Source organism: Balaenoptera musculus, chromosome 5, assembly GCF_009873245.2.
Source record: "Balaenoptera musculus isolate JJ_BM4_2016_0621 chromosome 5, mBalMus1.pri.v3, whole genome shotgun sequence".
Lineage (NCBI taxonomy): Eukaryota > Metazoa > Chordata > Mammalia > Artiodactyla > Balaenopteridae > Balaenoptera > Balaenoptera musculus.
Genome location: NC_045789.1, coordinates 139,196,494 through 139,219,136, shown reverse-complemented (window position 1 = coordinate 139,219,136; position 22,643 = coordinate 139,196,494). Strand labels below are relative to the sequence as shown.

General features: G+C 56.6%; 1 protein-coding gene across 1 annotated transcript in view; it reads right to left on the bottom strand.

The window, feature by feature from the left end:
• The window catches only part of ZFYVE28 (zinc finger FYVE-type containing 28), a 114,726-nt gene that overhangs the window by 31,175 nt on the left and 60,908 nt on the right, over nt 1–22,643 (bottom strand). The window contains 7 exon segments of the mRNA XM_036853994.1: nt 922–2,217; nt 9,230–9,331; nt 15,507–15,596; nt 17,322–17,411; nt 18,536–18,549; nt 18,551–18,739; nt 20,028–20,165. Of these exon segments, the coding sequence (XP_036709889.1) occupies nt 922–2,217; nt 9,230–9,331; nt 15,507–15,596; nt 17,322–17,411; nt 18,536–18,549; nt 18,551–18,739; nt 20,028–20,165 (1,919 nt within the window).

The window sequence follows — 22,643 nt, the reverse complement described above, 5'->3', positions numbered from 1 at the left end:
TTCAGCTCGAGAAGAAGGAGCGGCCCTGAACCCCACGGGCTCCCGGCCAGCCCCTGCCCACTGTTGGGGGAGCCGGCCACACGCTGCTGCAGCAAGAAGGCGGCAGCGGCGGCACAGCCCTGCAAGGCGTCTGCCCCTGCACCCAGACGGCCCCTCCCTGCCGACCGCCCCTCTGTGCACAGCTCCCACAGCTGCGGGCAGGGGCCTGTCCAGCCTCCGGGCTGAGCCCCCTCCCCTCCCCATCCTCCCACCTCCCTTTGGACACAGTGAAGCCAGGATGGGAGTCTGCAAGGCAGGGTCTGGTGAGAGGACAGTGCAATAGCCGCGGGTGAAGCCCCGAGGCTGGGCCCAGCTCCTCCTTTCCCACGTCCAGGATGGGGGCCGGGGGCATGTGGTGGGCGCCGGGGCAGTGCTAGTTGAATCTGCTTCATTCAGGATAAAGCCCCGGTGTGGGGCAGGGGAAGGAAGAGCTGCCGTGAGTCAGAGGTGCAGGAGCCAGGGTGTCACAGAGCCCTGCCCCCCCTTCCTGCTCAGCTGCCTCTGGGGGAGAGAACAGGGTCCTGGGAGCACTGCCCGAGAATCTGCCCCAGGGTGGTCTCGGGATCCCACCGCTGCCCCCGGGTCAGGGCTGAGGGTCTGTGTGGCTAACCGCGGCCCATGGGAGCTGCCACGCCGGTCAGGTGGGTGCTGGGCCCCAGCCCCGGCCGGTCCGCACACGCCGGTCACACCACAGCAGTGAGAAGGGGCGAACCGAGGGCCCGGCGCTGCGCCCACTCACCTGAAGGTGCCCGTCACGCCAGAAACGGGGCGGTCGGGGCTACGGGGGACGCTTCTCGGTTGGATGTGGCAACTGGGTCCCGGAGGGCCTGACCAGCAGCTAAACCGACTAGAGGTGAGTCCAGGGGCCAGAGCGGCTCTTACCTGGAGCCCGACAGGTGCTGGGGCTCCTCCCCGGCCGCCCCTCCACGCCGACTCTCCTCCCCGGCCTCCGAGGGCTGCCCGGCCTCAGCCTCCTTTGGCTCACTCGCTCCGCCGCCCCCTCCAGGCAGCCCGTCTGCCGCGTCCACCTGGGGCCCTGAGGTGTGTGCCAGGCACTTGTCGGAAGTGGGGGCTTTGGGCTCCTGCCCGCCGGGGGCGTCTTCCGAGGGCCGGGGGTCCGGGGCGCCCAGCGCCGTGGGCAAGGCCGCCGGGGCCGGCCGGGCCTCCAGCAGTCCCGCGGCCGAGCCCTTGGCGCAGGCCTTGGCGGAGCCCACGTAAGAGGAGCGGATGGCGCCTCCCGAGCCGCACTTGCCCCGCAGGCTCTCCGCCGCGTCCTCCCTGCTGCCCGCGCAGCCCCTGCAGCACACGCAGGAGTTCAGCAGGCTGTTGGCAGCCGCGGCGCCGAGTTTGTGGGCGCCGCCCTCCGTCCCCGCGGCCGCCGGCTCCCCCGGGGAGACGCCGTTGCCGGGGACTTCCGGGTTGGCGAGGGCAGAGTCCAGGGAGGTGGGCGACTTGGGGTTGAAGATGACCGTGGCCGAGAGCTTCATGCCCCCCGTCCGGTGGGCGATCAGCTCGGCCGTCTGGGCGTCCTCCGCACTCGCCTCCCAGCCGTCCAGCTGCGGCTGGGGGTCCAGGCAGCTGCAGGAGCCGGGGCCCCCCGCCCGCGTCTCGTCGCCGGGCGCGCTCGTGCTGCTGCGCAAGTCCTCCCGCTCGGCTGCGGCGGCTGCTCTGACCCCCGCCTCTCGGCTCTCCCCGCCCCGCCCTCTCTCCCGGGGGTCGGCCCTGGCGTCGCCCGCCCACCCAGACCGGCCGCCCGGGGGCTCCGCCGCCCCGTCCACATCCTCCATGAAGAACACCCTCCCCTCGTCCTCGTCGCTGCCCGGCGGCAGCCGCGGGCAGCCCGGGGATGCCTGCCCGAGGGGACCGCCCTCGGCGCCCGGCCTGTGCGCGGGGGGCTGGCAGGCGTTGGGCGGGGACAGGAGGGAGGACATCACGTCCCCGGCCCTGTGCACCATGCGGCTGAGCTGCTCCAGCTCCTGGTCGTCATTCTGCATGGAGCACGCCAGCTCCGCCTCTGCATGCCTGGGCTCCGCCGGGGCGAGGGGTGCGGGCAGGGCGGGCTCTAGGGCAGGGGGCACCGGCGTGTCCGCCCGGATGGGGAGCTCCACATCTTGGGAAATACAGAGGTTCCGTTCCAGCGTGTGAAGCTCCTCCTCGGTCAGGGTCCGCAGCAAATCCCTACAAGGGTCAAGGCAGAAAAGAAGAGTGTGGGTCCCAGAGGCCACACCAGCCCCCAGGCCGAGTGGGCTCGGCACCAGCAGAAGAGCAACATGGTGTCCACTACCTGCAATTAACCTCCCACCATGTCGCTTCCTCCACCAAAAGAGGTGCGTCTCCAGGGGTCCCCGGGGCCGCGGGTCAGGACAACAGCCATGTGGGTGGCTGACTGTGACTCCAGAATGTGCTCTTCCTTAAAAATGAGACTCTGAACTCTCTTGCTGAAAACAAGAAAGCCCTGATTCTTCGTGATAATGATGTTAATAAATTAATAAAATTATAGATTAATAAATCAATCAATAAAAACTTTCAGGAGTGAAAAGATATCTATTGGTTTATATATAGATTTTCATCCTTTGCTTCAACAAATATTACTGAGCACTGCCTCTGTGCCAGGCCCTGGGTGACACACAGGAAGACTGGCATGGTCCCTGCTGTGCAGGTTCCGTAGGAAGAGACAGATAATAAACATATTTATGAGCGAAGATTGAAGTACAATAATGACAACAGCAGCAAAGGAAGGAGCCCACCAGAAGGAGGGCACAGCAGGGTGCCTTCCCTGGGGGAAGCGGCATTGAACCGACCCCCAAGGTGCAGTGACTCTAATGACAATGATGGGATGAGCCCAAGGTGGGTCCCACAGGCCGGTGTGTGCTGCTCTCCGCTGGGAAGAGCTCAGGCCTGAGGTCTCAGCGCCTGGTTCAACATCCCAGTGCAGTCGGGGAAACACATGCAAAGGTGCCCTTCTCAGAACCGCTCAGCTGTGGATCTTCATACACTGAACACACCCTGCAAACAGCACCCAGATCAAGAAATACAGCGCTACCCGGGCTCCCAGGCGCCCCCCACGTGCCTTCCTGGTCACTCCCCGCCGTGACCACCATCCCGACTTCCACAGCGGTGGTCTCTCCTGTTCTCCTTCTCTAGATAGATGGCAATCTGTGGTCTGCACTCCTCCGTGGCAGGCATGTTTGCCAGTGCTATGTTTGTGCAGAGGTGCCAGATGAAACACAGGACACCCAGTTAGACTGGAATTTCAGATAAACAGCAAATAATTTTTAGAGTAAGTATGTCCCAAATGGCCCCCACTGGGGACATATTTACACTAACAAAGTATTAGCGTTTATCTGAAATCTAAATTTAATTGCACTTTTTTTTTAAATGAACTGTTTTTGTTTTTTTTTTATAAATTTATTTATTTATCTATTTATTTTTGGCTGTGTTGGGTCTTCGCCTCTGTGCGAGGGCTTTCTCTAGTTGCGGCGAGCGGGGGCCACTCCTCATCGTGGTGCGCGGGCCTCTCACTGTCGCGGCCTCTCTTGTTGTGGGGCACAGGCTCCAGACGCGCAGGCTCAGTAGTTGTGGCTCACGGGCCTAGTTGCTCCACGGCATGTGGGATCTTCCCAGACCAGGGCTCGAACCCGTGTCCCCTGCATTGGCAGGCAGATTTTCAACCACTGCACCACCAGGGAAGCCCTGCACACTTTTTTTTTTTAAACCTTTATGTGCAATTACATTTTATTTTTCCTATGCTTTTTTTTTTTTTTTTTTTTTGGCTGCTCGGCTTGTGGGATCTTAGTTCCCTGACCAGGGATTGAACTCGCACCCTTGGCAGCCGAAGTGCAGAGTCCTAACCCCTGGACCACCAGAGAACTCCCCTTAATCGCATATTCTGCTGTTTCCCTTTGCCAGCTCTGACAGCCCTCTCTGGTGAGATTCATGGTCGCTGTAGATCATTCTGTCTCCTGGTGGAAACGCATCACAGCTCACCTCTGAAGCTGATCCACCCCGGAGGGGGCCTGGCTGCCGGGGACCCACAGCTTTGAGCCCCTGTCCTGGGGAGCATGGGGTGCGTTTCTGCAAGCGCGCATGCTGAGTGCTGGCGAGGGGTGTGTCCCTGCCGACAGCCCACAGGGTCCGCTGACAGTTCTGCGTGCCCCACACCCTCATGGGCACTTGGACTTTTCCACTTCGTCGTCTCTGGTGAGCGTGCAGTGGTATCTCGTTGTGGTTTTAAACTGCTTTAGCCTGCTCATTCAGGAGGTCGTGCACCCATTTATACGCTGATGGACCCTTAGACAGCCTCTCTGAAGTGCCTGTTCAGGACTTTCGCCCATTTTGTATTGGGTTAACTGCCTGTTTCTTACCGACTGACAGGAGCTCTTTATGTATTGTGGATTTGAGTTCTTTATTGGATGTTGTGTCCAACTCTGCGGCCTTTTCACTCTCTCAATGGTGTCTTTTGACAAACTGTGAAGTTTTAAATTTCAGTAAAGTTCAAAATGTCATTTTATTCTGTGATTAGTGCTTTTGTGCCCTGTTGAAGAAATCTTTGCCTACTCCAAGATCACAAAGATGTACTCGATTTTTCCCTCTGAAAACGTTCTTTGACTTTTCACGTTTGTATCTGCAGTCTACCTAGAATTGATGTTTTCATATGAGTGTATTAAGGATCTTTTTCCTTGTATGGATATTTACTGATTCAGCCATTCATTGGAAAAAGCCAACCATTCTCCACTGTTCTGCTCTGTCACCTCTGTCATGAATCATGTGTTGGTCGCTCCAGACCCTCTGTTCCGTTGAACGCCCTGTGCACTACATCTCTGCCGGTGCAACTACAGCTATACGGCAGGAAGTGTCTCCAGCTCTGCTCATTTTTTTAATGAAGCATACCCAGCAGAAATGCACACATACGTTCCAAGCTTGGTCACACCAGCACTGTCTGGAAACTACCCAAAAACCATCAAGAGCAGAACAGATAAATAATATTCTTCTTCTTTGTCCTTTTTCTCCAGCAATCTTTTTCTTCTTGGCTATTCTAGGCCCCTTGCCTTTCTATAGGAATTTTAGAATTAGTTTGTCAATTTCTGCAAAAGAAAAAACCTCCTGGGATTTTGATTGAGGTTGCATTGAATTCATAGATTAATCTGAGAATCACCGATATCTTCTCAATATAAAGTTTTCCACTCCCTGAATATGGAATAGCTATTTACTTAGGTCTTTAAAATTTTGTATAAAAAACACTTTGTAACATTCAGTGGAGGTCTTAGACATCTCAGATTTATGCTAATTAATATTTATTGACGCCATTGCAGATGATATTTAAATTTTTTATTGTGATAAAATACTTATAAAATTTACCATCTTAACCATTTTAAGTGACAGTTCAGTGGTATTAAGTACATTCATATTGTTGTGCAGCCATCACCACCATCCACCCCTGTAACAATTTCATCTTGTAAAACTAAAACTCTGTTCTCATGAAACAATAAATCCCTGTTCTCCCCTCTCCCAGCCCCTGGCAACCACAGTTATGCTTTTTGTCTCTATGATTTTGAGGACTCCAGGGACCTCATGTAATTGGAATCATTCATTATCTGTCTTTTTGTGACTGGCTTATTTCACTTAGCATGTCCACAAAGTTCATCCACATTGCAGCATGCGTCAGAATTTCCTTCCTTTTTAAGGCTGAATAATATCCCAGTGTATGGCTGGACCATGTTTTGCTTACCCATCCATCCGTCAACAGTTGCTTCCATGTCTTAGCTATTGTGAATGATGCTGCTATGAATACAAGTGTACAAATATCTCTTCAAGATGCTTCTTTCAATTCTTTTCGGTATAAACCCAGAAGAGGAACTGCCAGATCATATGGTAGTTCTTTTTTAATTTTTTGAGGAACCTCCACAGCAGCTGCACCATTTTACATTCCCACAAACAGTGCACGAGAGTTCCGATTTCTCCATATCCTCCCCAGCACTTGTTTTCTATTTCTTTGATAGTAGCCTTCCTCATGGGTGTGAGGTGGTATCTCATTGTGGTTTTGATTTGCGTTTCCCTGACGATCGTGATGTTGAGGGTCTTTTCACGTGCTGTTGGCCATTCATATATCTTCTCTGGAGAAATGTCTATTCAAGTCTTCTGCCCATTTGCATCAGGTTGTTAGGCTTTTTGTTGTTGAGTTTTAGGAGTTCTCTATATAGTCTAGATACTAACCCCTTACCAGATATATGATACGCAGATATTTTCTCCCATTCTATGGGTTGCCTTTTTACTCTATTGTAGTGTTTTTTGATGGACAAAATTTTGAAATTTTCACAAAGTTCAATTTGTCTACTTTTTTCTTCTGTTACCTGTGCCTTTGGTGTTACATCCAAGAAACCACTGCCAAAATGCAATCTCATGAAGCTTTTGTCCTATGTTTTCTTCTAAGAGTTTTGTAGTTTTACCTCTTACATTTAGGTCCTTGATTAATTTTGAGTTAATTCATATTTATATGGTGTTAGGTAAGGGTCCAACTTCATATGTGTGTGCATATGTGTGTGTGTATTTCTTATCAGATTAAGGAAATTCCCTTCTATTTCTAATTTGCTAAGAGATGTTTTCATCATAAAACAGGCATTAATCTTTCAAATTATTTTTCTGTAACTTTCAAAATGATTTGGTTTTTCTTTTTTAAAAAATTAATACAGAAAAACTGATTTTCAAATGTTAAACTATGATGTATATAATTTAAACTCCACAAGACTATTGTTTCGTACAGCCCAGATTCATTTATGTTCATTCACATCAGGGTCTTAAGTCTCTCCTGTGCTTCCACATTCCCATCTGAGATTTTTTTCCTTTGCAGGAAGAATTCCAATTAGTTTTTCTTTATGTGCAATCTGCTCATAACAAATTTCTTCAGCTTCGTGTTTCTGAATAACCCACTATTTCACCTTCATTTCTGAAGGATATTTTTCCTGGTTGTAAAATCCTGACTGGCAGCGATTTTCTTTCAGCATTTTATTATTTTTTTTAATATTTACTTATTTATTTATTTTGGCTGCACCGGGTTGTGGCACGAGGGATCCTTGTTGCCACATGTGGCATCTTCATTGCAGCATGTGGGATCTTTTTCTTAGTTGTGGCATAGGGGATCTTTAGTTGCGACATGGGGGATCTTTAGTTGTGGCATGCAGGATCTTTTAGTTGCAGCATGCATGCAGGACTTAGTTCCCTGACCAGGGATCGAACCCAGGCCCCCTGCATTGGGAGTGCAGAGTCCCAACCGCTGGACCACCAGGGAAGTCCCGCTTTCAGCACTTTAAGTATATATCATTTCATTGCCTTCTGGCTTCCATTGTTTTTGAGAAGACAGCTGTTGATGTACACTCTTTTCAAAGTAATATGTCCTTTTCCTCTAGCTGTGTTTAAGGTTTTTTCTTTGTTTTCAGCAATTTTACTGTGATATACCCAGATGTGTTTTGTGTTCATCTTGCTTGTAGTTTTCTTTAACAGTTTCCTGAATCTGTGGACAGAGATTTTTCTTCAATTTTGGAAAATTCTTGGCCATTATCTCTTTGAATACTGCTTCTGCCCGTTTTCTCCATTCCTTCCTTCTGATTCCAGTTATGTGCGTCAGCCTTTTGAGTATGTCACGCGTCTCTGACGCTCTGGACTCTTCCCCTGCCCAAGTCCCCAGCATCTGGCATCTCCCCCTCCCCCCTCCCCTCCTTGCGCCCACCCTTCCCCCCATGGCCACTCCCAGCCGTGGCCCAGGCCACGTGCTTCCCTTCCTGGCCCAGCATCGTCCGTCCTCTCCCCTCCTTCCTTGTCTCCTCTCCCAGCTGGACACCCAGAGAGGGCAAGAGCCTCGGCCTCTGGTTCCAGGGTCAGGTCCTGCTAGGGACACTCAACTGTGGCTCGCCCACCCTGAGCCCACTGACCCTCCAAGGACCCCCGGGTCAGTCCTCACTGGATTCAGAGCACATTTGGCTCGTGATGGGGCAAAGGGCAGTTTGGAGCAGGCTTCTGTGCTCTCTGGCCCCCAGAAAGGACAGGCACCAGCAGAGGAAAGCCACCCTGGGCTGGGAAGTCCCACCAGACCCAGGAAGGGCGTGGCAGGGGTCCACGGGGTCAGCCCTGGACCGACAGCCTGGGAAGGGGGCTTCTCGGGGACCAGGGACCGTGGTAGGAAAGACCTTGGCATCTGAGACCACGGGGCCAGGGAGGTGCTCAGAGGACACGCGGCCACAACCCCCTGCTGTCCCATCCCCGCAGGAGCCGGGCCCTGTTAGCTCACAGAGGTCACCAGCAGTGAGGGCTCCACACAACTTGATGTGAGGTTTCTCAAGGGAAGGTTGAGGTCAGGGGTGCTGGCTGGAGGGCCGGCTGCTGAAGGGCAAGGGAGGCCCTCAGGGCAGAGTTCGGTTACCCAGGCCAGGTGTCACAAGCCCACAGGACAGCACAGATGGTGCCAACGCCACCCAGGGATGGTTGGGGGGTGGGCAGGATGAGCCACGGCATGCGGGCGCCCGCTGGTCACTCAAGAGAACTGAGCACTTCACCCCCTAAACTAGTCAAAGAACTAGTAACAGCCCCCAACCTGGGCCCCAGCCCCAGCCAATGTGGAGGGCGTGGCCTGGCCCAGGGGGACGTCCTCCCCTCGCAGGCTGTGTGGCCCTGGTCTGGCCCACACCACCCCGGTTTCAGGACCTTGCCTGTAAGATGGGCCCCATCCGTCTTGCAGGGCCACAGAGACGTTTCTGTGAGAAACCAGAAGAGGGCCTGGTTTCCAGGCCATTAGCCAGGGCAGCTGCTGTCTTAGGACCGGACATTTGCGTAAAGGTCTTAACGCTACTGGCCAAGAACAAAGAACTTGTTCTGTGAGGGAGGAAGGGTGTGGGGTTAAAGGAGCTCCAAACAGTAGAAACCAGGAGCCGACGACAGAGACCAAGGTCCCAGCACCCCCAAGGTGGACAGAAGGTAAAGAATTAGCTCACACAGAAGTGTGAGGTTTACCGCCCTCTAAAGCTCAGCAGGGACAAGCTACCCACCCTGGAGGTGTCCAGTAAAGGCAAAGCAAAACCAGCCTTGTCCAGAGAGGTCATTGCCAGCCCCCAGGACCAGTCACAGAAGGGAGGGGGCTCAGGGGTAAACACCGCCCTCCCCTCCCCTCCCCTCTCTCCCTCACCCCACCGCCCCCCGCAACCTGATTTTCCGCAGCAACGTGTGGAAGGGACGGAAGAGCTCGGACATGTCCTCTGCCTTGCGGTCCAGGTTCAGGGGTCCATCCGCATAGACCACGAGGCCACTGCATGCAAGACACAAAGCCAGCCTGACGTCAAGTCCTGCGGCCGCGTGGCCAGCCCAGACCACACCCCACACACGCTTCCGCTCTGCGATCGAATCGTAAATAAGTTTAGAAAAAAGCAGTGAAAATTATTACCCAGATTTTATCCTCTTTCGAAGTTGATTAGCCTACGTTTGTTTGAGGGATCATAAAATAATGATAAAAATATGTCTGCACACGTCCCAGCTGCAATCAGATAAATCAGCATCAAGATATGTTGCCTCCTTGAAAATGGAAATACTGGATTTGTGTTTAAATATACCACAGATGCAGAGGTTTGTGAGAACTGGCCCTGGAACCATCTACTCCAAAAGGGAAACAGGAGTTGGAGGTGAAGCCCAGCCCAGCCCTCCCACCAGCGTGGAGCCCTGACCCCAGGGCTGGCCCCTGGGGGTGTGGGTCCTGCAGGAGCACGGCGCAGACAGGGCGAGATTTTCCAGACGGCGCCCTGCAGGCTGTCCTCCCAGCTCTCCCACCTCTCCCTCGTTCCGTCCACAAGCCCCAGGTCCGGGGGCTGCCCGAGACTTTCCAACTCACACTGGCCACAGCCTCTCCCAGTTCCCGGCCCCGCCAGGCTGTGAATGTCGTGTCCCAGCCACTCCCACCCTTTCCAGGCTGTCTCCAAAGCCCCCTTCCCCTCCCAGCACTCTGGCCCACGGTCAGGCACCCTTCAAGACTGGAGCAGCCTCCTGTCACCCCTCAGGCAGGATGGACCCTCCTGCTGGGCGTCCCCGTGCCTCGAGAGGACCCCCTTCGCTGGACTGGGCCCCACGGCCCGTCTGACTCTGCTCAGATGCCAGCTCCGGGCGCCCCGATTCCGCGGGGGAGTCCCGTGTTCACCTCCGTAGGCACAGCCCCACCCATCTCCAGGCGCATGACCATCATTCCAGACCCGTCTCTCGGAGAGAAGACCTATCCCTGAGGACCCTTCTCTGGATGCCTCCTGCGCCTCTCGGGTGCCCAGGGACCGTCCACCCATGAACACGGGCCTGTCCCCTCGCAGCCCCATGGAGCACAGGTCGGCACCTCGGGGGCTTGTTTGTGTAAATGAGGAGCCGCCGGCACGTCTCTGAGGATGAACAGGATCTTATTTCAGGCCTCAGGGTCCGGTCACCCATCCAGCTGGGAGCCCCCACTAGTTCTGGAAAACATCCAGTTCAGTGAGAAAAACTGATAAAGTTGAATGAGGAGACTTTTCCCCTAAAAAAAGGTCCGTTTCATGGGCAAAAAGATCTCCTTTTTTTCTAAAAACAGGAGAAACATGGGCTGTGAGGCCCCCCTGGGGCACACCTGGCCACGACCAGCATGACCAGCGGCCTCCAGGCCCCGAGGAGAGGCCAGCTCGCCCGGGCAGCGGGAGGGCCTGTGTCCTGAGCCAGCGGAGGGCAGAGGGCATGGCCGGGCCTCCATTCCTTCTGGGCTGTTTCACGGATCTTCCATGAGCTAACGGTCATGGTTCAACTAACCGTGTTTGAGGGACGATTTCCCAAGACAGAGCCTTAACTTGGTGGGTAAATGCGGTGGTCTCAGCACAAAGGCAGAGTGAAAACAGGCAGAAGAAAGGCGAGTTTGGGGAATCCTGGCCATCTCCTCTTTCAGAAAGCAGCGAAGGGGGCAGGGAGGGACCCTGTCCCCTCTCCTGGGTCCTGGGGAGGCCTGGGCTGCCCCCCAGTGAGCAAGCAGGGGCCCTCCTGCCCAGCACGGCCTCATGGAGCTGTGAGCCCCAGAAAAGAATCCATTCAGCAGGAGAGCTCTGTGCACAGACCCCTAAAGCCACCGTGCCCACCCCCTCCGATGGGGGATCGGGGGACCTAGGCCGTCCCCACGGCTCTGTCCAGTGGTGCTCCCACGCGCCCAAGCACCCAGGGTTCCCTCCCGGGAAGTGCCGCCAACTGCCAGGATGGGCAGAGAGGAGGTGGTGGAGCGGCCACGTTTCTGCGTCCCCATGACGGGGCACCCCTGAGGACAAGGGTGAGGCTGGCCTTTGTGTCCCAGGAGGAGCTCAGCAGACACCTGTTCAGTGTCCAGCTGGCCCGGGTGCTGATGCAACGGGCGGGGGTGGGGAGGGGAGATGGGGGGAACCAGGCCTGGAAACAAGCCATCAGAGGGAGAGCTTCAGCCCCAGAGGGCTGGTGACCCGGGCATCGCGCCCTCTCAGCCCACACAGCCCGCGTGCATGCAAGGCAGCCCCACAGTGGAGCCTGGCAGGCACGTGGCTGGGCCTGGGGGTGCCCCGGCATAATGCGGGGGATGGTGAGGGGTCGGCCCAGGTCCAGCTCACGTGGGCCGGGGGAGCGCGCCCGGCATGGAGGGAGGGCCCGCCCCACCCCCACTCTTTAGGTGTCTTTCACTTTCTTGGTAGTGTCCTTTGATGCACAGAGTTTTAATTTTGATAAAGTCCAATGTATTATTTTTAAAAATTTGTTGCTCACACTTTTGGTGTCAAATCTAAGAATCCACCACCAAATCTCAGAAGACAAAGATTCACCTCCTCACATACACACTACTATATATAAAATAGATAACTAATAAGGACCTACTGTAGAGCACAGGGAACTCTACTCAATACTCCGTGATGACCTATATGGGAAAAGAACCTAGAAAAGAGTGGATGTATGTATATGTGTAACTGATTCACTTTGCTGCACACCTGACACTAACAGCATTGTAAATCAGCTATACTCCAATAAAAATTAATTTAAAAATAAGAAGAAAAAGAAAAGAGAAAGATTCACGTGTGTGTTGGTCAGAGTTCTCCAGAGAAACGCAACCAACACACATGCGCACATGCACGTGCTCACACACACACACACGGTTGCACGATGTGAATGTACTTAATGCCATTGTGCACATTCAGAAAGGGTTAAAATGGTCAGTTTTATGTCATGCATATTTTATCACAATAAAAAAGTAACATTTATTGCTTTGATTTCTGTTACAAAACTTATACCTATCATGTTCAGAAATCTAGTAGAGACACACTGTTTGGTGACGATTTTTGTACTTGATACACTAGGAATTCTTCTCTGACATTTGAGATTCATCCTTAATGTTGTTTAAATAGCTAGAGTATCATTTTTAATCAATCCCTTAATTCTGGATCTATACCACCCCCATCAAATTTTTATGATGAAAAGTAAAACTTCAGGGAAAAACTTTACAAATTCATATTTGTGCCCTGTCAGATCAGCACAACAAAATTCTGTGAAAATTCACCGTACTACCACCTGCCAGGCACTAAGGACATGTGAGTGAATGCGGGTGAGCACCCCAGCCCCGTGACACTTATAGGCCCGTGGGGGAGACACAAAAGTCACCCAAATCCTATTTACATGAAATATCCCGAACAGGCAAATCTACAGAGAGATGGGATTACAGGGTGGAGGTGATGGCTGAGGGGTAAGCGGTACCTTTTCAGTGATGACAATGTCCTGAAATTAGTGGTGACGGTTGCACAACTCTGCAAATTGACTAAGAACCACTGAATTGTACACTTCAAATGGGTGAGTCATATGCTATGTGAATTTTATCTCAATAACATGGCTTAAAAGTAATCTCCTGGGAGGAAACATGTGAACACCCTGTGCAGGAAGTGGTGAGCACCAGGGAACGAGTGGGCTGCCGGTGAGGCAGGGAGAGAAGGTTGGAGGGGACCCTGAGATTGCGGGGGGCAGGGCAGGGGGCATTGTCCACACTCGCCTTTGCTCCCACGGGCTGGAGCCACAGGAAGGCCCGAGCCCTCGGCTGCCAAGAAGCAGGTGGGCCAGGGGACTGGAGGGGAACCTTCGCTGGCCGAGGAGAAGAGATCCACCCCAGAGGGTCCCTGCACCAAACCCCCCAACCGCATCCCAGCATCCAGAATACTCCATGGCAACTGCCTGTCTTGTGTACGTGTGCGCCTCCCTCACGGTCATCCCCTTATCTCTGGGGACAAGCACAGAGCCGGCATGCAGTAGGCGCTTAATACGTGCTCACAGGTGAATCCAGGAAAGAGTGAGTCCTGGGCCCCAAGCTGGGCAGCAGTGGCCACTGTGGGCAATGAGGAATCGAGAGAGGGAGCCGGGTGGCTGCACCGTGGGTCCCGCAGGGACCCTGTGAGCGTCCCCGAAGGGGGTGGCTGGCTCTAGGACCAGCTGCTTACAAGCCAGCTCTCCCCGCTCCTTCTGGTTAAGCCTGGCGCTCCTCAGACCCTCAGACCCACAGCCTGGCTCCGAGGTTAGAGACCTGCTTCTGATGGGGGGCTGCGGGTTCTAGGGGGCCTGAGGGCTTCTCAGTGGCCGCCGTGAAGCCCCCCCCAGACTCTGGGCTCCTGCTCCCCCTCCACTTCAACTTCAGACCCAGCCTCTGCTCACTGTGACTCAGAGCCTCCCCTCATGACCTCGGAGGTCCCGCGGCTCCGCTTCCAGGCCTCCCTCCAGCCTAACCTGGAGAGGACCCCACGCAAGGCCTCCAGGAGGTGCCCGACAGGAAAAAGGCCCCGCCCAGGGCACTCCCAGGACAAGGACCCAGACAAGTTCAGGTGTCAGAAGGTGGCCTGAGGTCAGCAGAGAGGGCCCAGTGACCCCACTCAGGGAGAAGTGGCCTCGGAAGGCCAGCTCGGTGAGCATGGCGAGGCCGGACAACACCATCCTGCACACCCTAGCCTTGGGCTGCAAAGAGCTGAGCACACACCACGGACTCGAGCACGGAAACCCAGAGACACGTGTTTCTGTTCAACGTCCTCGCTTTTACCTTAAGACAGGCGTGCTGTCTAAGAGTCTCTAGCCCTCCCCTGAGATTTAGAACAGGTTCCCTCTAAGACAGTGGAAAGTGACGGGAGGTTCTGGAAAGGTTCTGGCTCCTCCCAAGACCACTGCAGAGACCTCCCAGAGGGAAGGCAGCTCTGGAGCACAGTGAGGCCAGGAAGAGCGAGGTGGGGGCCAGGCTGGTCCCCAAGCCCAAGGGAAGACGCAAGTGCGGGGCGCTGACCCTGCACCCCAGAGGCGGCCGCTCAGGCTTCCCCGCAACGCTGGGCACTGGAAGCCCCACCCCGCCTGCCCGCCCCCCCGGGCCCTCATCGCCAAGTCCTCTCTGCGCTTCACGGCACGTCAAGCTCCCTGCCATTACACCTCCACAGTCCCGGGCAGTGGAAGACGCTTCTGGCCCGGCCAAGGGTCGTCTGCCCGGCCTGCTCCCCACCCCTCCTGCATGCGGCACACGACTCGTCCAGCTCCCTGTGGCCCAGGGACGCCCCTCTGTCCCAGAGGCTGGCCCATCCTGCAGCGCTGCCACCGCCCCACGGACCTGCTGCAGGAGGTGCTCCCCCGCAGCGAGGCCTCCCCAGGCCTGTGCCTCTGTGTCCACCCCACGCCCCCCAGGCCAGTCCACTGACATCCACACCTACAGCCGGCTCCCTGCCTAGCTGCCCCCCTGGGCCCCCGGGCCCACCCGCCCCACGCTCCCTCACCTGGCGGGAGGGAAGGCGGTCTCTGGGAGTCCAGGTGCGGCTGAGCAGTAGCGGACCAAGCCCAGAACAGCTGGGCTCTGACCTTGGCTCTGAGAGGCTCCGCAACGCTCAGCACATGACCAAGCACTTCCCATCAAGCGTGCTTGATGACCGACCCCACGTGCTGCCGTGACACCTTTGAGGCCACAGACCCCAGAGGCCTAACCCAGCGCCCCCCTGCTCTCAGCAGCCGTGCTCCCACCCCATCGCAAGGCCGGCGCCGCCCACCTGCCCCTCACCCAACAGGCTCCACCTCCCTGCAAGCCCGGAATCCTCCAAACATGCCCAACACATCCTCCTGCGGGGACCAGGGCACCTCGCCTCGCGTCTCTACAAAGCCGCTCCCACAGCCCCTGCTGGGCCCCCTGTGCCTGAGCGTGGGGGCCTCCTCCCAGGGCTGGGAGCGCACGTGGCTGTCGTGCTCACCCGCCCCGCACCGTCTAGGCTGGCTGAGTGGGAGGCACTCGGAACACCTGGCTCCTGGGCTGCTGGGACAAGGGCAGGACTGCCTGGCAGCTGCTCTGGGGCGGCTGAGCAGCCACTTCGGGGTACGAGTACCACTTACCACCACCCAGAGGGGCCTGGCACCACGGACCCGACAATCCTGCCAGGTTTCTGAGAGACGACCATCCCGGGCAGGGGGACACTCACCACACGATGGCCAACCTGGGGATGGTGAACATGAGGGCTGGCTCATAGTCGTCGATCATGTCCTGGGTCAGGTACCCGAAGTCCAGGGCCCTGGCAGGGGAGGGAGAGAGTGAGCAGGGGCGACCCACGGCCAGACGGGGGAGGGGAAGGCAGCCGCGCAACCCTCACCCACGTCCACGCCCGGCGGCCAGCTGCTGGACGAGCCCCGCTCTGCAAGGTCCGGCGCAGGCGGCTGACGCTCGGCCTCCCCCATCTTCCCACTTCCCGACCCCACCGCTGACGGAAGAAGCAGGGGTGAGTGAGAAGTGCTCGCCGAGGGGAGCTGGTGAGGACAGCTATGCTGTCCGGCGTCCAAAGCGGCAAGAATAAACGTGGAGCAGGAACGCTGCTCTGAACCATTTAACGCCACCAAGAAACCCGAATTGCTCTCCTGGATTTCTTCTCTCTCGCAGGCATACGGGACGCTTTCTCTACATGCGTGAGCAAGCGCTGCTGGCATCATCATGTTCTAAATAAAAGGTATTTCCTGTCATCTTATTCTTGGATGATTTGAAATATCTCTCAACATAGAACAGTGAAAAATCCGTCTTTAACATTAACAAACTTACGATGTGATATTAGACAGCTTCAAAATTTACCTACTACTGAAGCACAAATCACATATAAGGAACATTCTAGGTTAAGTCTTAGTCCCAAAGTCTATTCAGAAAATCTGACCTCAAATCTGACCCTACACGCCCCATACAAGCCATGATGAGAATACTGATGATTCACCCCCAAAACCCAGCTCAGCAAGGGTTCCATCCTGGCCTGTAGGGAAGAGGAGTGGAGGAAAGGAAAGGAGGAGGTGGGGAGTGAGGAGGTAAAAATGTGAGGAGATGAGCAGAGGAAGAGGTGAGGAGATGGGGAGGTGAGGAGTGGAGGAGTTGAGGTGAGGAGGTGAGGGAGGTGAGGGAGGTGAGAAGGTGAGGGAGGTGAGGAGTGAGGGAGGTGAGGGAGGTGAGGAGTGAAGAGGTGAGGGAGTGAGGAGGTGCGGAGTGAGGACGTGTGAGGAGTGAGGCGGTGAGAGTCAGGGAGGTGAGGGAGGTGAGGAAGGTGAGGAGTGAGGAGGTGAGGGAGGTGAGGGAGGTGAGGGAGGTGAGGAGTAGGGAGGTGAAGGAGGTGAGGGAGGTGAGGAGTGAGGGAGGTGAAGAGTGAGGAGGTGAGGAGTGAGGGAGGTGAGGAGTCAGGGAGGTGAGGGAGGTGAGGGAGGTGAGGAGTAGGGAGGTGAGGGAGGTGAGGGAGGTGAGGAGTGAGGGAGGTGAGGAGTGAGGGAGGTGAGGGAGGTGAGGGAGGTAAGGAGTGAGGGAGGTGAGGGAGGTGAGGAGTGAGGAGGTGAGGAGTGAGGGAGGTGAGGGAGGTGAGGAGTGAGGGAGGTGAGGGGGGTGAGGGAGGTGAGGAGTGAGGAGGTGAGGAGGTGAGGAGTGAGGAGGTGAGGGCAGTGAGGGAGGTGAGGGAGGTGAGGAGTGAGGAGGTGAGGGAGGTGTGGGAGGTGAGGGAGGTGAGGTGTGAGGGAGGTGAGGTGTGAGGGAGGTGAGGGAGGTGAGGGAGGTGAGGAGGTGAGGGAGGAGAGGAGGTGAGCATGGAGCCCTTCCCAACCATGTGAGCTCCACCTGCAGGGTGTGGGCCCAGAGAAAGGGGACGCCGGGGCTGAGGAACAGGTGTGTGTGTGGAGGCCCCGTGGCACACGCACATGGTGCCCCTGTCCAGGTGCAGCCCTCGCCAGGCCCCGGGCAGCAGGAGGAGCCGGGCCCCGCCATTCCCGGGTGGCCTCACCTCTCCACCGTCTCACAGAACAGCACGATGACCTCCTGCTGCACGTAGTACTCCCGGGGGGACTTCACGGGCACCATGGCCGACACGTAGCTGCAAACAGAGAGAAGGGAGTGAGGGCCACCTGGTGTCTCCCGGAACCGAGGGTGTCTTAACTGACAACCAAATGAGGTCCCTCCAACTGCAGCCCGGCCGCATCTCAGCAGCTTCATAAACACACACCCCCAGCATCACCGTTTATATTTTGAGCCAAAGCTCCTCCCAGGGTCAGGCCTCAACCAGCGCCTCCTTGGGTCCCACAGCCCTGCCCATCCTGGAACCGCCACTGCCCACTGCCGCGACGGTCCCCAGCCTCGAGGGAGTGAATGACCCTGTTTAGGGCGGACGGACAACCCCTGGGCCCCCACGCAGAGCAGGGCCAGGGGGCTCCACCCACTCCCCAGGTGAGAACATTTTTCTGTCACTAACTAGTTTTTCTTGTTACGAAAGCTCAGTTGGAAAGATGTGGAGCAGACAGAGCCGGCCGAAGCTATAAAGCTCACTTGTGGTGCCCACTCCCTAGAGAACCAGCTGGAATGCCTGACTTCCTTCTGGGGCCCACACGGCACAGGACGGACAGCTTTCATTAACCGGGCCACCGTGGACGGGCTTTGGGGTCCTGCTCCTCATCTACCTCCAGCGTCTCCGTGTCTGTGGACACGGCGCAGGCCCCTCCCCGCAGTCCCGGGTCCTCCAGAGCCCGTCCCGTGAGGGCCCCAAGGACTACGCCATGTCCTCTGCCGCGGGCGGGGACAGGCACGCCCCAGGGAGCTAGTGGGGGTCGGGAGGGCAGACCCGCTGCGCTGGAGAGGCGCCCCCCTCACCCCACGGAGCTGGGGGCCCCAGCAGGCCCCCGAGCGGCCACCACTTCCTCCTGGCTCCTGCCGCGTCCCACGTCCGGGCACAAGACGTGCTGTGGGGCGGGGGCATTGTGCTGACCGTGACCTTCACCCGCAGGGACCACCAGCGGCGAGGTGCTGGGCGGGACCCTGCGTCCCCTGCGTCCCTCGGTCGCCTCTGCCCCCCCCCCTACGCCGTATGCCCCCGCCCCCCCGCGGCGGCCCGTAACCAGCCCGCGCCTCCCTCCGCGGAGTTTCCCAGCTGCAGCGCAGAGCCCGGCGGAGCTGGCCCGCCCCCAGCCCTCCCCACGGGGCACAGGATTAGGGTTCCTCGGTCACCTCAGCTCGAACTCCGGCGAACAGCACGTCGAAGTGCCTGAGCGCCTCCCCGCATCTTCCCGTGTAGGTGTTGAGGTCCCGCAGCGCCTGGTCGCGGAGGGCGCCGCGCACGTCCTCCAGGCTGCGGGTCAGCTCCTTGGCCAGCGGCCGCATGGCCATGCTCTCCAGCTCGCGGTTCATGATGATGGAGCCGGCGGCCAGGCACTGCGGGCGGCAGAGGGCGTCAGGGAGGCCCCACCCGCGTGTCCTCGGCGCCCGGAGCGTGCGGGCTTCCGGAACCCACGACAGCGGGCGCTGAGCACGGCCCCCCCACGGCGCCTGAGAAGACTGTACAGCCAGAGGTGGGACCGGAGGGCAGAAGAGCGGCGGGGCTGGGGCGCCTCATCCCGGAGACGCCTCCCAGGCCTCCCTTCCGGGAGCCCCTCCCTCATATTCCTGCCCCCTCCCCCCTCCGCTCTGGGGCGCCTGCTCCCTCCTGGTTTCTCTTAGATGCGGAGCCATCATGGCGGTGACAACAAACGCCCTCGGGTTTGGGGGCTCCATGCAGGGGCCTCCGGGCCATGTGACCCCTGTCCCCTCCCCACCCGGCCCACAGACGCCAGGTTCCAGCCGTACTCCAGGTCCACCGCACCGGGGCTGACCGCGGCGCCGCAACATCTCCAGGCGTTCTAGGAAGCAGACGCCTCGTGTCCATAAAGGCTCCCTGCATCACCTCATGGCTTGCACAGCTGCCCCTGCCCCTGGGACCCGCTTTGCAGAGCTGAGCACTGAGGCTGGGGGGAGAGACGGCCTACCCAGGGCCCCAGCAGGGACGCCCCAACCAGGTGCGGCTCAGAGGACCGGGTGGAATGGCTGGAGGGCGGGAGAGCAGGTGGGCACGAGAGCCCGGCAGCGTGGGGGAGGGGGGCATTCCAGGAGTCCTGCAGAGCTGAGGCGGGGAGGACCGGGCAGCGCACGCCCCTAGGGTCCGAGAGCAAGGCCAAGGGGTCGTCTGGGTGTCCCACGGGTCACCCCTGGCTGGGGTGAGGCTGGTCCTGCCTCCCCGGGCGGGCACCTCCCTCCCGTGCCTCAGGCTCCTCCTCGGGAGGTGAAGACCAAGACCGGAGGGGCTATGTGAGTGGCGGCTGGAGTGCGGACCAGGGCGCAGCGGCCCCGCCCCGCAAGAAGAAACAGTCCTGCGGGTGCGGGTGGGCAGTGCTCTTCCGAATACCAGCATTACTGTAATAAAGAACCGCTTTTAGGCCCTACGTGTCTGGGGGCCTGAGAACCTCATAGAAATCACGTGAGGCCTCGTGTCTGTATCTGCTTGTGTATAGTTTCCAGGGAGCATGTTCTCGCCTCCCTGCGACCCTACAGGCTCAGCACCATCTGTAACCCCTGGAGGAGGAGACGCCGGGCCCTGCACCTGTAGCTGCACACGGGTGAGCGTCGTAGAGGAGCAGCTGGGCAACGCCCAGCATCGTGACCCCGGACCCCGGCGGCCACCCACTACCTCGGCGCCAAACCAGAGCTGGCCGGCCAGGTTGTCGTGCCGGATCTCCTCGGGGAACTTGACACAGAAATCCCGCGGGGCGCGCTCCTGGGGGATGCACACATCCATGATCTGGTTAATGATGTTTAACACGTTGTCCTGAAACAGAAACGGGAAGTGCGCTAAGACGCAGCTCCAGCTGGCGGCTGGTAGGACTGCTTGGAAAGTCGGAGAAGCAAGCCCAGTGCAGCTTAGGATGACCAGGTGATGTGGTAGCACACGTGGGCCTGCTCTGCAACTGCTACAAGGAGCTCAAACTTTCCAGAAGTATCCAGAGTGAAGAGCACACCCTTCCCCCACGTCCAGGTGGTCTCGAGCACCCGCCATGAGGGCTGAGGGCGCTCCCACGTCAGTCACCAGTTCACGGTGCATCACCCTTTTGACGGCTGTAACCTTTCCCTGCTGACCTGCACCTGGGCCCCTGCAGCTCAGCCACGATGGCCGCCCCGAGCATCTCGCTGAACTCCTGTACACCACATTTCTTAGGAGAGAGCTAGAGAGATGGAATTGCTAGGTGGACAGACACACAAAAAGTGGATTTTCATCACCGCCCACTGCTGTGCTTCTCTCTGATTAACAGTATAAGTCTGTGTCATCCTGGGCATGATCGCGGACACAGTCAGGCAAGACCCTGCTGTCGGGACAGACATACAGTAGGAGACCACATGTAAGACTGGTCTTCTCAAACCTGTTTTACTGCATCTTAAATTACATCCCATTCTTTTCTCAGAATTGTCCTGTCTTTAAACGTCTACCATCCATTCAGTAGAATTGCAAGAATGTTGAAAGTTTAGTTTGTTTCTTAATTTGTTAAAGGTAAGATTAATACCCATATCATCCCAGAGACACTGGAAACATGGGAAAGTGGAGGGGCAGGGAATGTCCTTGGGACAGTGTGACTGCAGGTGGCACGCTTCCTTCCGGGTCTTGTCCCCCTGGGCTGCTTCCCATCAGCACGGTTGGTGATCATCTGTGGACATAGTTTTTGTACTCTGCTGCTGTCATTTACTGTTGGGACGTGTTATTATCACTTAGCACAAATCCACTTGTGACGGGGAGCCACGTAAGATTCCAGCACGTGGACCATCCTTTTAACACTCCCTACTGCTTCCTCTTCTGCTGGACATTTACGTCATTTCTAATTTACCGTGAATAACGCAATCACCACTGTGGTGCCTGACACTGAATTCTGGGTTAGTCCCTCAGAATCCACTCATCCCTAGAAGTGGCATTACAAAGTCAAGAGTGTGAAGTGCATTTATAGGCCCTAATTACATTCCACCAAATTGCTTTCCAGAAAAAGACAGCACACCCTCACCCTCAGCAATTCTGTATCTCAACAGTCCTCCTCTCCACCCTCTGAGGCTTGAGTTTCATTTTTCTTAGGCAGTAGATGTGAGCGGGAAGCATGACTTTCTAATGCAAACAACTGACGCACTGAACTCTGAAGGAAATTCTGCACCATAAGGAAATCGCACAAAACATAAAAATAAATCCAACCAACATCAAGTGGTCCTACTGTCAGCTCTATTTAAAAGGTTTTCTGGGTGGGCAGGTCTCTTTCTCACGATTCAACAAAGTAATGAACAAATAATGGCAAAAATAACAGCAAGTGCTCAGGAAACGTCAGCTGGTATTGAGAGCCAGGGATCTCAGCCCAGCAAGGTGGCAGGGCTTACCCAAAGTTGTGTGGCCTTTGAGTGGCAGTGATCCCACCCTGCCCAGCCCCAGGACGGCAGCTGCCTGAGGGTGAGGTCTTTTTTCCTGCACTGATGGGTCCCCAGTGATAGAGCAGTGCTGAACACACGGCGTCCCTCAACGGACGTTTACTGGGGCGTCCGAATCCAGCCAAGGTGGAGCAACATGCATGAAATTTACCTCTTCAAACAACAGTAATGGAAGCAAATGAGACAGCGGTTCTCCAGACACTGGACGTCAGGCAATAAGTGATCCCAGAGAGAAGAGAAACAAATGAGGCGGGAGCTATGACTGCCCAGCTCACTGCCTGGAGGGAATTTTCAGGTCATGGCACAGACAGAGGGTACCCACGTGGGACCCAGCAAACTCCCTAGTTGAAGAGATAGGGCTGAGAGCCCGGGTAGACCAAGGCAGCCAGAACCCAGAGGACAGAGTAGCAGACGTAAGTGAGCTGCCCAGGGAGACAGCCTCTGGGGAGGCCCCTGAGTATTCAGCTGGGCACAGGGCCGAAGAGTAGAGAAGTTCACGGTTCACAGGGCATTGGGTAGATACCCAAAAGTGTCTCGCCTCAGTAGCAGACTATTCTTAGCCCCAGACTAAACACAGCTCTGATCCTGCCTCACATCTTAAAGAAACAGGATGCAAAAGGATCAAACCATTTCTAAGTAACCAAACTGTATCACAGAACAAAGCTCACAAAGGTTTATGGAAAAACAAAAATATTCAGCTCTCAGCAAGGTAAAATTCCCAAGGTCAGGCATCCAATTAAAAAATTACCAGGCTTGGGCTTCCCTGGTGGCACGTGGTTAAGAATCCACCTGCCAATGCAGGGGACACGGGTTCGAGCCCTGGTCCAGGAAGATCCCATATGCCACAGAG